At 43.4% G+C, this 16,789-nt stretch overlaps 1 protein-coding gene across 1 annotated transcript; it reads right to left on the bottom strand.

The window, feature by feature from the left end:
• Positions 1-8,012: 8,012 nt before the first annotated feature.
• On the bottom strand, positions 8,013-16,540 carry LOC144828162 (uncharacterized). The gene is given in 2 exon segments (XM_078686264.1): positions 8,013-9,161; positions 15,311-16,540. Coding segments are annotated over 2 exon segments (2,379 nt in total).
• Positions 16,541-16,789: the final 249 nt, after the last annotated feature.

Below are 16,789 nucleotides of genomic sequence, written 5' to 3'. Positions count from 1 at the left end.
GAGAGCCAGTCAAGTCACCCCATCCTAGATTCCCCTTGGTGTCTAGTTTAAAAAAATGTATAGGTTTAACTAGGTTCCCCTAGGTGCCGGCAGAGCTAGGGTTAAAAAACTACAGCTAGGCACTTTGCAAAAAAAGGGTAATTTTTCATTGTGAAAATGTTGTGTGTTCACATTGCGTTTTAAGACGTTTCCTGTCATGGGCACTAGGCCTACCCGCACAAGTGAGGTACCATTTATATCGGGAGACATATGGTAATTCAGATTTGTAGAGCACCTGTTATTACCTATTGACTTTTGATGCATTTCTGCCTTCCAAATGAAAGACAATGTGTAAAAAAGAAGTCATTTTGGAAAATGACCGATAATTCTCATGCTAGTATGAGTAGTCCCAATTTTGAAAATGTGCAAATATCTACTATTTCTAAACTCTATATTTTGTTACCATTTCATAAATACATAGGTGTCTTTCATACCGATTTTTCCATGTATACATTTTCCCAGAATAATTGCTATATACCTGTTACATAATAAAAAAACATTGCAAGTCCGTGCTCTGTTTTTGGCTGTGTTCTCGGGCTCTTGGTGAACCTACAAGTCTTATATATCCCCACAATCAGTAACGTCCATCGGATGTAACGGTATATTGCTTTGAAAGAGAGGTCATAATTTGAAGAAGTACAGGTGAAAAAGTTGACACACATGGCTGTTCTTTTCAACTAATTTTCAATTTTTTCTATATGTAACTGTTAGTTTCTATAAAGAAACCTTGAAGGATCTAAACAAATGACCCCTTGCTGAATTCAAAATGTTTCCTACTTTTCTAAAATGTATAGCTTTTCCACTATTGCTTTCATACTAATTTCTACCATTAACTGGAATAAGGTTGAAAGCACAAAATTTGCAAAAATAGGCTATGTCCCAGAAAAATGCCAAAACTGTGCAAAAAAGTTAGGTTTTCTGACAAAAGTCTATCATTCCCTAAAATCTGGAAACATGGTGATTTCAGCCCCACAAACACCTTTTTGATACCATTTGCAGGGAGAAAACCAGATGCTTTCATGTGCAGCACTTTTTCCCATTTTGCTCCCCCCCCAAAAAAAACTTTTGCTGTATTTTGGATAATTTGTGGATCCCCTCCAGTGGAATTCACAAACCCTGGGTAGATTTCGAATCCCCATGATGTTGGAAGATAATGACTCAAATTTGACGTGGATAATTTATGTGGTCAAAATGTTACAGGGGCCTAACTAAGCGCGAACTACCCCACATAGCCCAAAAAAGGCTCAGCACAGGGGGGCGGGGGGGGGGCGAAAAAGGCCTAGCAGCAAAGGGGTTAATCAAAACAGTTGAGCCAGTAAACATGAAAATAAAACCAGGTGCAATATTGCCAAGACCTAGACAGTACAGGCTTTCAAAAGAGATGGGGGAAGGAATTAAACAAGTTTTTGGAAACATGATTGAGCAGATAATCTTTTGGGAAGTTCTTGGGAGTCCTTGCAGTTATCCCATAATGGGCATTAAGAGACCAAGACCTATGAAAGATTCATACAATTGTGCTTCCCTGTTGTCCTGTAGTACCGAAACCAGCAGTGATCTTGTTCCAAATTCCAGCAGAGGCAGAATAGTACACATTCTTCGACTTGTGGCAAGCATTTCTCTCTGCCATTGCATGAAAGTTCACATTTTCTCTTCACATTTACATTTTTTAATAACATATTCCTCTGGTGTAGAATCCCATCAGGATATAAATAGAGTCCAATTGTCTCTTAGATTTTGAAAGAGGATTTAGGAAGTTTGAAATTATTATGATTTTAGTCCTCGAGCAGTATATAGATGGCGTATTGTTGCATTGAAAAACAAAAAAGGATTGTAAATTAGACACCATTGCATTGTTCAACCATCTTGCGGAGAGTGGGTATAACATTGCCCTGACAAAAATGCAGCATTGTGAGAAAGATCTAATTTATCTTGGACACCATATTGAGAAAGATGTGCAAAAGAACTCAAAAGAACTCGTTTCTGACATTCTGAAACTGAATCCCTAGACTACCCAGAGAGAAGTTAGGGATTTCTTGGTGTTATACGGTTACCACTAGAAAAGGTAGGACTGCGTATTAGGACAGCAGGACTTCATAAAACAAGGAGTAAGACCATGTACACCCAATTCCTACCAAGCTCACAGTGCCTCACCCAAACCCCTAACCATCCTGGGATGGAAGGTGATTTTGGCATCCTTGAACATGTCACTCTGATCCTCAAGTGAATCATGGAAATAGATCTTACCCCTGTAGTTATTTACTTACGCATGCCCATGGCAAACACAAGGAAGTATATAAACAAAGTTTTCAATACATTTATTGAAACAATCATAATCTTGAATAGAAAGAATGAGATGCAATAATTAGGCAGAAAAAACTAAGCAATGCAACCAGCATTATGAACATGGTGAAGAGAATAAACAGTCCAACCATGGCAGTCTAATTTCTCTTTATTTCTACCTATCACTACTCCAACTCTGAGAGCATAGAGGGTGTACCCTTTGCCCGATCTCTTGGTTAGCCTGCGCCACATAACTGGATACCTGGACCAAGAAATCACCCTAATGTGGAATTGGCAATGCCCCTCCACAGCATTGAATATCAGTGCAAGTGGAGCTGCATGTTGAACACAGCAGTCGTAATACTTTCTTCGGAAGTCCTAAAGTTAGAAGTCCTAACTTTACTATGCCTAAACTGAGAAAAATCCTAACTTTAAGAATTTTGCTATTCACAGAAGGCATTTAGGAGTCCTAAAGTAAGGAGTCCTAACTTTACTACTCCTAAACTGAGAAAAAATCCTAACTTTAAGACTTTCAGTATTCACAGAAGGCATTAGGAGTCCTAAAGTTAGGACTCCTAACGTCTGTGAATACCGAAATGAGTAAGTGCCTTCTGTGAATACCAAAATGAGTAAGTGCCTTCTGTGAATATGAAAATGGTAGTATGTTTAGGATTTTGTCTTAAGTTAGTTCTGTGTATCGAGCCCTTTAAGTTCAAGTGCTTTAAGGGACTCTGCCAAGGAGTTTAGTTTGTTAATTAATACCAAATTAGGATCTCTGGTTGTCTGTGCCGAGATGATCAAAGGTTGTTCTAGAGTCTGCGTTCTGTTAATTGGTTGTTTAATTCGCGCTGTATCTCTGATGGATCAGGCCTGCTGCTTTCTGACCCATTCAGATGGTGGGAAGTTCGATTTTGATGGAGAGATGGTTTCAGTGAAATATCGAATGCAGTCACTATTACCATGCTCCCTTTTTAAACCCAAATCATAATTCAAACTAGCCGGTCAGCTGATCTCAATCTCTAAACTATGTGTAGGGGCTTGGGGCACGTGAGGTATTTTTGTCGAGACATGTGCACAATCACGGTTCAAATGCAGTGATTCTTCAACCGATGAAATCTTTTTTTCGGTAGCCCCCATGGCTCAGGTAATGTATTTTAATATTGAGAGTTGGGATTTGTCTGGGAACAGATTGTTGCCTACAAAGCTGGCAGCGGTAGCATGCTTTCTCTTGCCTATGTTTGAGAAATGTCGGTTATAACTACAAAAAACGCATCACTAGGTACAGGTCACAAATATTGCTTTTTACTCCTTAGGGAATCAATAAAATGTACAGTTGACATAAGAACTACCCTGCCCATGGAGTGATTCCAACACATTAGTACAATTTCTGATGAGTACTTCAAGGTCCACAGACCAGTATCCAATATCCCAGTAGCAGATGCCCAAATGCCAAATGCCAAAAGGAGAGTGCAAGTTGTTCATTTGGAACCCCAGCAAAACCCAAGGAAAATGGTTGAGAGGACGGTACTATAGGCAAATGCAGATAAACAGTTAGAGAACAGTTAGCAAAGGCTCGGGACAGTACCTTATCTGGTTAACTAGTTGTAGTCCTTATTTGATCTGTCTGTGGCTATTTACCAGTGGTGTGTCCCCTCTGCTCCTGTTTCAGTCAGATACCAGAGTTGCTATCGGTTCCTGTATGGCAACAGAGTTTTCTCCTCCGCTATGGCAGCAAGATAAAAAAAGATGCTTCCCATGCCGCGGGGGTCGAGCCTGCGCTTTTTAGCGCGCTGGTGACTCATCCCCCCTCGGTAACTATGGAAGCGTTGCACCTTGGGACTCCAATTCCAAACAGGGTGTTTGGCAACATAGCTTTCTCTGCTATGGCTGCAAAACACAAAAGATGCTTCCCCAATACAGCAGTCATTCCAGGACAGTCGTAGCAAGAGCACCCCCCTGATCCGCAAAGGTAATGTGCACTGTTTAGATAATAAAACCATTGTGTTAGACGTACAGCTTTGATGCAATGATTTGTCTGGATGTTAAAAGTTGTCTTCGTAAAACACTAGGATGTCTTTTTCTGTTCTTAGCCATGAACGAAATGTACATACAATGTTGAGGAAAGACTGCTTAAAAACAAGCAGTGTGTGCAGCGTCTTCTCAGAAATAATAAGATCTAAGGAAAACATGTAAAAACAAGATTGCTAAAGCATTGTCATTCTCAAATGGATAAAATATAAAACTAAAATGGAGACCTAAAGTGGCTCCAAGAGAGACTCACTACAATGGGAATTAGTGGCTACTGTAGAGAATGGATCCAATTTTTCCACAAACTGCATAACCTTTAGCAAGGTTGGCATATAATGATGTACAAGTTCTGGTACCATTGATGGCGAGTACCTTGAATTATTTAAAACATTTAAAGTGGGGTTGTGTCATGCACCCACACTCAGGATGGCTGATTACAATATCATTTTTTATTTCTTCTGTCATGAAAAAGATTGGTGTGCACTTTCAATGCATGCTTTGAAACAAGGGGGAAGTAATGGGGGAACTAATATCGTGCATGTCAGGAGCCTTTGATCCAGTTGCAGCAGTTTGCTCGGCAATAGAGCTAAGTGAAGGAATTGTGATTAGTCATAGTCTGATTGTTTATATTCCACAGTTTAAACTATGTTGACAAGGATAGAAGCACAACACATTACAAGTAGCTGGTTGACATGATAAAAACAGATAATAATTGTTGCTGAGAATATTTCAATTTAAAGATGCAATGTTCAACTTCTTAACCCAGCAACATGTTAGGTTTTTGGATGCTTTTCAGAAACCAAGAGAAGTGACAGTGGTAATGTGCCATACCTGTATGACTGGCAAGGATTAGATCAAATTTTGGGACAAGAATGATGACCACATGATGAAGTATTGTGCTTTGCAGGAAGGTATTGACATACAACAGTATCAGAATGTAGAATCCGTGAACAATGATGAAACACAAAACCAAAACAATATGATTTTTTATTTTAAGGATGTTTTGCACATTTTTTTGACTGAATTAAGGTACCTGCAAGATTATGTCCCTGATAATGAGAAAATGAAATGGGATAGATTAGGGTACAAAAATATCCAACAAGATTCATATGTGACCAAAAGAAGTATATTCTCCCGGAAGCAATGTTCCAACCCAGGAGCAGAATGTCAGTCCAAACCCTAAATGCTGGAGGTCCACAAACAAAAATGCCCACTCCACCGAGTCAAAAGCCATTTTTGCATCCAGCGAGAGGATTGCATTGTCCTCCCGCACTGTATATTTCTGACCCAGTACGCCATGCAGGCGCCTGAGGTTTAATGCCGTTTTTCTGCCAGGGATAAATCCCGATTGGTCCGGGTGGACCAGTTTGGCAAGATGGGGTGTCAGTCTGAGCGCTAATATTTCAGCTTCTGCATTAATTAATGAGATCGGTCAATATGATGTGCATTCCACAGCCGATTTGCCATGCTTGTGGATGGCCACAATGGTGCCAGTCGCTAATCTCTGGGGAGCGTTCCTTGGGCTCGACTCATACATTTTCAGCATATAAGGGGCTACTTTGTCTGCCGCATGTTTATATAATTCTATTGGGATGCCATTGGGACCGGTGGCTTTACCTGATTTTATCTTGGAGATGGCTGTCTTGAGTTCATCCACCATAATGTCTGCCCCTAGTCCCTCAGTTTCTTGAGGCGTGAGCCTCGGCATGTGAATGTCTTTAAGGAAAGCGAGTGCTTCCTGGACAGTGGTGGTATTCGTGGATGTGTATACTTGTTCGTAGTGTTGTGCTAGTGCAGTCATTATTTCTTGTGGATCTGATGTGACGCCCCCAGTTTCGGCTATGATCTGTGCTATCCATCTATTCACCCGTTCCCTCTTATCTAGCCAGGCGAGAAGTTTGCCTGCTTTAGCCCCAGATCCATGGATCCTGTGTTGGACTGCCATTAGGTGGGTTTTAGCATCTGCCCAAAGATATTCTTTATATTCCTGCCTTTTAACACTTTATTCATGCGCAGAAGCGTCAGTGGGGCCTATAGCATGTTGAGACTCTAATTGCTGTACCTCCTGCTCCAAGGTCTCTGCTTCATTTTTCTTTTCTTTTTATGACCCTCTATGAGGGAGATGGCCTGCCCATGTATGACTGGTTTGCATGCTCAGCATAGCGTTAGCGGAGAAGTGACTGATGTTTCATTTTCTTGAAAATATTGCATTGTTGCAGTAACTAAACCTTTCTTGATTTTAGAGTTAAGTAGGAATCCTGGATATATAGGGGACATACGACATTGGGTAGGGCTGCGTGCTCGAATCTCTGCCTTTACCGGGGAGTGATCGGAGATCCCCCTGGGTAAGTGTGAGGCCGTCCCCATCCTCCCCATGTTATCTAGTGCCATGAATATGTAGTCCATACGTGAAAGGCTATTGTGAGGCCCTGAATGAAAAGTGTATTGTCTCTGAAGTGGATTTTTGAACGGCCATATGTCCAGTAGACCGTGGGCTTCCAAAAATTTGGCCAACGGTGAGCTAAGGTGATGTTTGAGGCAAGTAGGCATACAGTCCAGTGCATCATTTAGGGTCATGTTAAAGTCACCCCCTAATATTAAATCCCCTTCCGGTAGTGCTAGGGGGAATTTGCTCCGATCTTGAAAGGCGGATGAGTGTAGGGTTTGTGGGATATAGGCAGTCACTAAGTTAAGCAGGTGACCCTCCCATTGGACCGAGATTTCTGCAAAATGGCCCTGGTCATCTTTGGTAGTGCGGTGGATAATGAGAGGGAATCGCTTTCTAACAAGGATTCCCACCCCTCGGGATCCTGTGGTGAACTCTGAGTGCACTATTAATTGAAACCCCCACCGGTCAAGTGCTTGACACATGGATCTTGCTAAATGCATTTCCTGTCACAGTATAACTGCTGGGGTCTTGCGTTTTAGATATTGCAGCACCAATCCGCGTTTTATCTTGTCTCACAGCCCATTATTATCTAATGAGAGGAACGATAATGTTGGTGTTGTGGTGTGTTGTGTCATTGGTTCAGATGAGGCCATAGAAGGGATGGGTGTTCGTGACAGGCTGTATATCTGAGGTCAAGTGTGACCCTGTTCCCGTAATGACTGTGTGTCAGTGTTTGCAGATCGGTAACTATCAAAACGTTAACATAAAAAAACCTCAGTATTGCAGATGTACATTATCTACAGCTGAATACTCCACCTGCCCATCGCTGCTCAGGTTGAGTGATGACGTAATCATTTAACCGTATTTCACATTTCTGAGGGGGCTAAACGATAATTCTGCTATCATGAAAATACAAAATAATAACAATACCATCCCCAAGAGTAACAAATCCCCCTCTGCATCCCTGCCTAGTAGGTCTAAAACTGCCAACCTCCCCAATAGCAGAGCGCCTATGATCCCAATAACAAAGAACATTAAATGTAGGGTCGTGCGGTGTCAGTGCTCAATAGCCTCCTGGGCCCGCAACTATGCCCCGACATTATTGAGGGTTAATACCACATGCTAAAGTCCATAGTCCATTCAGCATTGTGCCAGTCCAATATTGAAAATAGAAGAGAGGAACATATTGTGTACAGAGGAAGGGAAACCCTCCACCCCCGCATTACAAAAAGAAAAAAAAGGGATTACTACAGACCAGTAGAGTTCATGCAGTCGTTCACTTTCCAGCACGTGCCGTGTCGCTGCCAGTGCTGACAGAGTGGGAACTTCTGGATCTCGATGGCGAGTGTATTCTTTCTCCACGCCAGTGCGATGAGTCTAAAGGGTGTTGGCCAGTGGTCCAGCGGTCTATCTCCTCTCGTTGGCGATGCTTCTGGGATGGGCCCTCATCGAGCCATCGTTGAGCCTCCTCCGGCATAAGGAAGAACCAAGATGTGTCACCGTCAACTACTTTCAACTTGGTGGGGAAGAACATCATGTACTTAAGTCCCTTGTCTGGAAGAGCCCGTTGTATCCCTTCAAAGAAGTGCCTTTGTCGCTGTACCTTCAGAGTAAAGTCTGTCAAGAAACGGACCATCGCATTATCGTAGGTGAGGTCGCCATTGACCCTGGCTGCTTGCAGGATTGCATCCCGGTCACGGAGATTCAAAATACGTGCAATGATGGCCTGGGGCGGCGCTCCAGGTTTTGGCTTAGGGATTGGGGCTCTCTGCGCCCTTTCCACAGAGAATAATGTTGACAGTTTTTTGGGCTTGAGGTGATGCAGGATAAGGTCTTTGCGGAAGAGATCCATGCTGGGGCCCTCTGTCTCTTCAGGCACCCCCACCACCCGAATGTTGTTGTGGTGGGCCCATTCATCCTGATCATCCAGGTGGAGTGCCATTTCTCTATGTTGATGAACTCCTTTTTGGACTCTTTCCTCCAGCTTACGTGCCGCAGACTGCAACTCCCCTATATTTTCTTCAGTGGCAGTGACTCTTTTGGATGTTTTCCGCATGTCAGCTCTCATGAGGTTCATCTTGATCGTGACCTTATCCATTTTGGTCTCTAGATTTGTTCCTACTGTTTGTATTGCTGCCATAATGGAGCTGAGTGATGGTTCTCCTGTGGCCGTGTTGTCCTCTCCCACCCCTTCGTCCGTGGCGAGCTGCCATGGCACCGCATATTTGTCCATTTTGTTGACTTGGACAGAGGCCGTAGCTCCCGTTGGCTTCGTGATGTTGCGGTGTGCCGCTGAGACCAATCGACGCAATATGGTCTGGGACTTTCGCTGTACACGCAGCCAATATATGTCGCCATCCAAGGGGTCCGTATTCTCTGCTATCAAAAGGGACTTTGGCTTGTCATATGGCGGGAGTGTTGCGGCCTACAAATATCGTCAATCTAATAGTCAAAGTGCCCACATATGAACAAGTGTAAAAAGGAGGGGGCCCCAGACCACACTCATGCGTCCCCTCCTTTCAGGTCCACCAGACAACCCTGTGCGTCACACCTCTCTCGTTTCTGCCACCTCAAACCATCATACCATGTCTACCACCTACACTCTGAGCAGTGCACAGGGGGTAGTAGTCTGGGTCATCGCTTATAGGTGCTAGGTTTCACCCTCAGATTGAGTTATTGCTGGAGTATGTATCCCTTCAGAATGTGAATATGGGGGCCCCTGTCAGATCTCCGGTGTCCACAATTCTCCGCACGACTGCTTGGTACAGGATCAGGCGTTTCTGGCATGCTGGGGGGGAGAAGTCCTTCCGTGTCTCACCTTGTGGTATGCGTTGTCAGAAGCAATCACTCGGGAGGCCGCCAAGTACTGTTGTGGGCGCTCCAGTCCTAGGCCACAGGCCGCAGGTCTTGTGTAGCGCACACCGACGCTTCTCTCCCCTCTGGCTGCTGGATCTGTATTGGATTTTACGGGCTTTGCCGCAGGTCCTAGCAGAGCTCGAGAGCTACGCCACCATCTCGGTCAGCGCCAAGCCCCGACCCCATGGCCTGCTTTTTTAATTACAATGCATCCTGCCCTATGGACTGTTTAGAGCCTCCCTTAGAGGTGACTTATATGTATTTCAAAAGTATTTCAAAAGTTAGGTTTAGGCCCAGAAAAAGTTATATCTTGCCTGATCGAACTAACATTTTAAAAGTTCACTACAGGCTGCAATGGCAGTCCTGAGACCTGTTTTAAAGTGCTACTTTCGTGGGTGGCACAATGAATGCTGCAGGTCCACTGGTAGTGTCGCAGGGTTTCTGTTCTCACACAGAACTGTGCACAGAGGATTGGAACCTCGGAGAATTAGGGTGACCCAAAACTCACCTAAGTACCCAACAAACCCCTTACCGAGCTAGCTACAGTGTCTCATTGGTCATAACAAACTCCCAATGTTTAGACAAACCAGAACATGAACTTACAGTACCTCAGGATACGTGGAACTCATGAACACTCTTTCGTTATACTATCATTACAAACCGGAGTAAAGAAGAACACATGTGCATTTGAAATGTTTATTTACTAATGCCGTCTTCTCAGGCGCAGTATCTTAGATAATACAAGTGAACATATTATCAATAGCAAAGTTACCAGCATAGTTACTAGTACATAAACAGCGAACGGTGACAGCATGATAACATGCTGTAAATGAATAAGAGTTAACAACACTTATATCTCACCCTCCCTAACACACATATTATATTATTAGCTAAGAAGGTCTCTTTGGGTTGTATTAGGGCGGGCCCATACCTTAGTGTCCTAGCATGAAGGAATCACATCAGCATACACCAGCTCTCTCTTCATGTGAACCGCATCAAGTGTGTTTATTGTGCCTCTCGCAAAGCAATATAAAACCAGCCTCAAGCCCAAAGTTGGCAGAAGCTGCACTTATGTTATGTCTATGAAGCCGTGAAGATCAGACCTCATAACAAATCTGTATCGTGTTGTTCCTGAAACTTCAGCACTCTCTGTACAGACATAGTTTATTAAGCAAAGCTGATATCAGAGTAATAACATATTATTCTCATGTAAACCACAACGAACTACTAGGGTGAAAGCTAAATCAACAATTAAGTGTCGTGTGCAGAAGTTGCAAAAAGGAAAAATGGCGTTTAAACCTCTAATGAGCCTATGCCAACTTAACACGGTATAAAGATATGTAGTAGCTACATGACACCCCCCCATGATCCGGGAACGGACTAAATAAGATAATAGAAGTGCCATCACATGAGAGCAGAGTGCAACATTATATGAGCATGGTTCTCAAACTAAACATTAAAAAATTGCAAAATGTGTAATAAAATTTAATGCTAAAAAATAGCCAAACAAAAAAAACAATAGTGGCTCAAGCCAATAGGCAAGGGAATAAAAAAACTGCAACAGATAAGTCAATAAGTGTCAATGACATGCTAGCACTTCAGCATGTCAATACACGGAAGTGTCTAGGACATAACTGTGTATGCAAAATAAGCAGCAACAGCCTCCAACAGGAAATCACCGTCTTCATCCGAAAACAGTTCAGCCATCCAATTTAAAAGAGGAAAAGAACATACGTGTTCTCCCAGCACCGGATCCTCTATCACCATCAGAGGACAGCTCGGTGGGTTTTCAAGAAAGCTCAGTTCCAAGAAATCCTGTGCTGCCGCCAGTACATTCCAGGGACCAATTAGTCCATGCATAAATGCTAAGGCCATAATCCTCTCGCCAGGACAAACCAACTCGTGAGTAATGATAGGACTCATCAGCTGATTAAAGTCGACGTCAGGAGAAACCGGTCCGCAGAGACACAAATCAATGGCCCAATCGAAATCACAGGCCAGGCAGTGAAATACAGGCTGGACACAGGTGAAGTAGGAGAATCGAAAAGATAATCCATATGCCGTGCTCAAAATCGCTAACGGCAGCGTGCCATAATATTCAAGCATGCGATTGCGGAACAGCGTCAGCAGCTGCCGGGCGGTGCCTTGTACAGGAATGACATCCATATTTAAAGATACAGAAAACCACTAGAGCGCCCGCTGCTAATGCAAGTAAGCAGGGATGACTCCAAAAATTGTTTCAAAGGAAGTCACGAGACCACTGCTAACAGTTTTAAAAAAATGTGCCAGGCCCTTTGTGGAGGACGCGTTAAAGATAGTACGAATCATCTCGCCGAAATGTAAAGGCAAATCAGTATTTAAAAGGGCCTGAACCTCCGTACGGGTGTTCGCTACGTGAAGAACGAAAGTTTCACGAGCCGAACTCAAGGCCACCTCCTTCTGGGACAAAAGAGCCCTTATTCTTGCCATGCCGCTGAATTCTGCTCTCAAGGTTGGTATCTGTGGCCAGATGGAGGACTCCCTATGTTCATGTGTGGGTGGATACAGAACATTCCTACAGCAAATAACACGTTCACTTACTGTTACAATATAAGGTACACCCTTTATTAACCCGCAACACACTTCATTATTTAAAAGTAAATAACTACCATTACCTAATAAGGTAAATGTGGGGATGATAGCAGGAACCGGTGTGCCTTGCAAAACACAAGCCAAATTCGGTTGGTGTTGGTTGCATGAACCGTGTAATTGTATGTGTCTACACATCAATGAATGATCTGGTGTCTCAGTACACTCCTCCCCATTTAGATAAACTTCTTGACCATCTTTGAAACACCTGTATGTGTATGGAAGGGACCAGACTTCATGAAGGAAACCACTACCCAAGGGTTCATAACGACCAATTGGTACATATTTCATACAATTTGAAAATTTATATAAAGCAAAAGGCAGCGTTATTAAACCGTGGATAAGCCACGTTGCAGCAGTGGCCTCTGCCACGGAAAAAGGCAAACATTCTAACCTTTCAATATGTAACATACTAAAGGTAGCATCACGCATTGAAAGCAAGCGTTGTTTGTCAGTCAAATTAAATGGGGCAAAGAGAGAAGAAACGTTCATGTACGTCCAGGGAACCTTATTATTTTTCAGAGTCTGAAGGGTCCATGCAAATTGCATGATTGACCGTGACTGATTTTGACCATGGTACAATACTGACACTTCATCATGCACAATATCCACAACGGAGGACACAATATTATCTAAAGTGTAAATACGGGAGGAAAGCACGTTAATACTATTGTCAACAACTGCAAGCACTTTTTCCAAATTCGCCTGATCAATGGCCCTAAGGCGTGTAGCAGCCTCAATCTGTGATGTTTTCCAAATTTCATTGTAAACTGCATATATCCACCTTTTTGACCTGCCACTAGCCGGACCTTTAATGAAATCATTTAAATCCACGTCTGCATTCAGTTTAGAAAGGTGACTTTTAACTGCAGGTAAAGTAGAATGTTTCAGCCAAGTTTGACACAATTTGCCTACAGAATAAGTTGTGACAGTGTGGACTAAGTCAAAACGGGGATCAGACCTAACAGATTTAAACCCGTCAGATAAACCTAAAAATCGATGCTGACAAGAATCAGCACCACGGTGCCAAAGCAGCCAACCTTTTGGATCCAAACTGGAAATGTTAAAGGAAGAATTAAGGAGTAGGGCCTGTAATTCTCTAATGGACAACTGAGTAAAATTACTCCAACCATCATATTCCTCCAAATCCGGGACAATAGGGGTGTTTAATTTTTTAGAAGTAGCCAATCCAAAGCATGTGGTCTGGGAAATGGTTTCATTTAAAAACAACATATGATTCGGGATGAGACATGCACGGTGCAAAGCCTCTATGCCTTGTACCTGCCAGGCTCTTGAACCCCAGACTGATTTAAGGTCTATTGTTTCCTTCCATACATCGTAGCCTCCAATAACTAATTGATCAAGGAAGGTCTTCGAATACAACAATTTAGTATCGGTAAGTCTAACCTTGGACATTGGCATTTTTATAAATTTAAAATAAAAGAACTCGGGATTGGACTGGTTAAAGTCAGTGAAATAAGTATACTTTTTAGAAAAGTTCCTGAACTGCCTAGAGCAGGCGCTGGGCAATGTTCCCACTGTGTAAAATTAACAGTATCCCTTCGGGATGATGTTTTGTGTAAGAAGTGGTTGCCATAATGTTGGTAGCAAAATAAATCTCCATAATTAGCAGATTCTAAATATAAATCCTCAGCATCAAAGGCAGCATAGTATTGCAAATCAGAAAACAAACTTTTTACTGTATTAACATCCCAGTCATCAGAACGAATGTTTTGTTTCACTACATCCCCCATATTCACTCTAAGTACATTAGGAACTTTAACGACTTCCGTTGGGCCATGAATTTGAAATCGTACCGCATCCCACACAATTCCATCAAGGACTGGCCATGCTGTGATGTTAACCAAAGTTAAGTCTCTTTTCAATCTGTGTGTAGAATGAGACGAGGAAAGTGGGGCCAAAGTTCCATTTAGATGTGTAATGCACGTTCTTTCCTCGACATAGTGTCCATTGATGAGTCGAAAAAAATAAAACACAAAACCAATTGACATAAAGAGGTAAACTGAAAAAAGGACCAGCCAAATGTATGTCCAAGGGGGAATCAAAAAATGTTTTTTAAACAAGCTGGCATAAACTGCAATACGGGAGGGTTTCTTCGAGGCAAGGGAAACAGAGTCAAATGAAAATCTGGATTCTGTGGCCAAACGTGCTTGCAGGTCAGACATGGACAAATCAGTGGGGTAGGTATAGTCTATCTCATCATTGTTAGTTCCGGGTAAAGTATTTAACAAAGGACTGGAAACAGCAGGTAACTTGATGGCCACATCAGGCTCAATATTAGAAGCAGTGGGCATAACTGAATTTCTCACAATGGAAGGACATGAAACAGCCGGTGTCATGCTAAGAAGAATCGGCCACTCTGTGTATCTTGACATTGTCAATTGAAATAAACCTGTTTTCCTTACGACCAGGAAGTGGTGGTAAAATGACTGTTCTGGTGCCCTTCACTCCAAGGACTGGAACCGGAGCTCGATAGGAAGGACCAAATTCTTTCTTGTTATCGATCTTCTCGCGAACCAGTTCTCCAACTTGGGTTAGCCAGCCGACTACCGGGATCTGCAATGCATCATCTGATGTGGAGGGCAAATGTTCCTTTGCAAGACTGTCTCTGGTCTTTTGTAGATTCTCTAAAACATTGCAATGTTCATCTGCGTCAAAGGAAGTGGCGCGAACCACACAGTCTAGACCGTCAAGGTCAGGGACGTACATCTTGATGCCAAAGAGCATTTCGTATGGGGTCCGCCCACCCAGAGACCTTCTAGGGAGATTATTAAGCGCACGCTGCACGCCATTGAGGTGGGTCAGCCAGTTTCTGCCAGTGCCTATAACTCGAGCTGTCAATGATTGCTTTAAATCACGGTTCATTCGTTCCACTACACTGTTACCCTCAGGTCTGTAGGGAGACGAAAACTTGACTTGGACCCCCAACGAAGTCATGGCATCCTTATACGCCTTAGAGGCGAAAGCCGGACCCTGATCCGAATGGGAGGTACCACAGGCAAAAATCCCTATAAAGACACGCAAATCTCTAATGACAGTCCGTGAATCAGCGCTGCGATGGGGCCATACCCACACAAAGCGTGTGCATGAGTCAACTGCTACTAAGATGTACTTATACGCAGTATCAGAGGAAAAAGGACCGCAGTGATCTAAATAAACACAACCCAGTGGTTTATTAGAAATGTACAACTGTGTCTGTGGCGGACGCGTAGCAGTTGAAGGTTTAATCTGCTGGCATATGTCACAAAGAAGGACATAATCACGCGTCTGTTTGTACAGTCCCCGCCACCAGAAACGTTGTTGTAATTGAGTTACAGTGGCCGAGACGCCCGCATGCGCAGACGCCACACCTTCATGCGCCGCTGTAATCAAGTCAGCCCTGCGATCCGAGTTGGGAATCAGACGTTCACCAACTTCTGGAATTGTCACAAAAGGAACCTTATCGGGACTTAAGTGGTATTTGTACTTCGAAGGGAAACCCGAAGGATGTTTACCTCCCTTCTCACAGGCAGCAACCGCTGCTAAGATGTCGCTATCAATCTTAGTTTTGGACCTAGTAACTGCTGCAACTAAGTATGTAGATACTGCTGATTTCGCCGCTTCATCTGCAAGCGAGTTACCGACAGCGTGAACCCCAAGACGCTGATGGTCAAGAGTATGAAGTACATAAACGAGCGGTAACTTATCCTTAAGTTCCGCCACTCAAACCCAGATCAATTTATGTTTTATTGTGCTACCCTTGGAATCACGAAAGTCATTCTGAATCCAAAAGAACAAGTTTTCATTGTAAGACTGGACACAGTAAAAAGAATCACTTACAATAAGAGTAGTAACACTAGGATCCGCGTACTCCAATGCTAGTAAAAGAGCACGAAGCTCTGCCAATTGTGCGGTGCAATCTCCAAGCGGCAATGTGTGCACCTCCCTGGATATGAACTCATCGTTCAACATAGCACCGACCACAATGGAGCAAGCGGAAACGTAGGCATGTTTAGAGCCATGCGCAACCTGCGCCGAACCATCAGTGTAAATGATGCAATGGAAGTCCTCCAAAGGTCGCATAGCTAGAGGAGCAGGGTGAACAAACTCATACTGCAAGTACTCCTGCGACCGCAACAAGGCGTCAAAAATAAACGTGACATCCGTGGACGTCAAGGACGCAGCCCACTGAATCCACCGAGGGTGCAAAGCTTTTGAATTTGGTACACTGGCTTTCGTGACTGCCTCCAAGTGAGGACAGGGTGTTACAACCAACATGCGTTTCCCTTGTGACAGAGCCCGTTCCTTAAGAATAGCCATCTGTACAGCTGTTAAAACCTTTTCCACAGTGGGAAACCGCATCTCAGCCGAAGTGTACAAGTGTGACTTGTAAGCAATAGGTACTGTGTCTCCTTCATTAAAAGTGAGGTACGTGAAACCCACTGTCCCTGGTATTATTCTTATCACCAGGTTGGTATGGTTATCACGAGTCAGTAAGAACTTAGAAGCGAGCAAATCAGCCTGCAAGGATTGCAAAATGGCTGAACGCTCAGGCAGCCAGCATGATTT

Source organism: Lissotriton helveticus, chromosome 4_1 (genome assembly GCF_964261635.1).
Source record: "Lissotriton helveticus chromosome 4_1, aLisHel1.1, whole genome shotgun sequence".
Taxonomy (NCBI): domain Eukaryota; kingdom Metazoa; phylum Chordata; class Amphibia; order Caudata; family Salamandridae; genus Lissotriton; species Lissotriton helveticus.
This window is presented reverse-complemented; position numbering and strand designations above follow the sequence as displayed.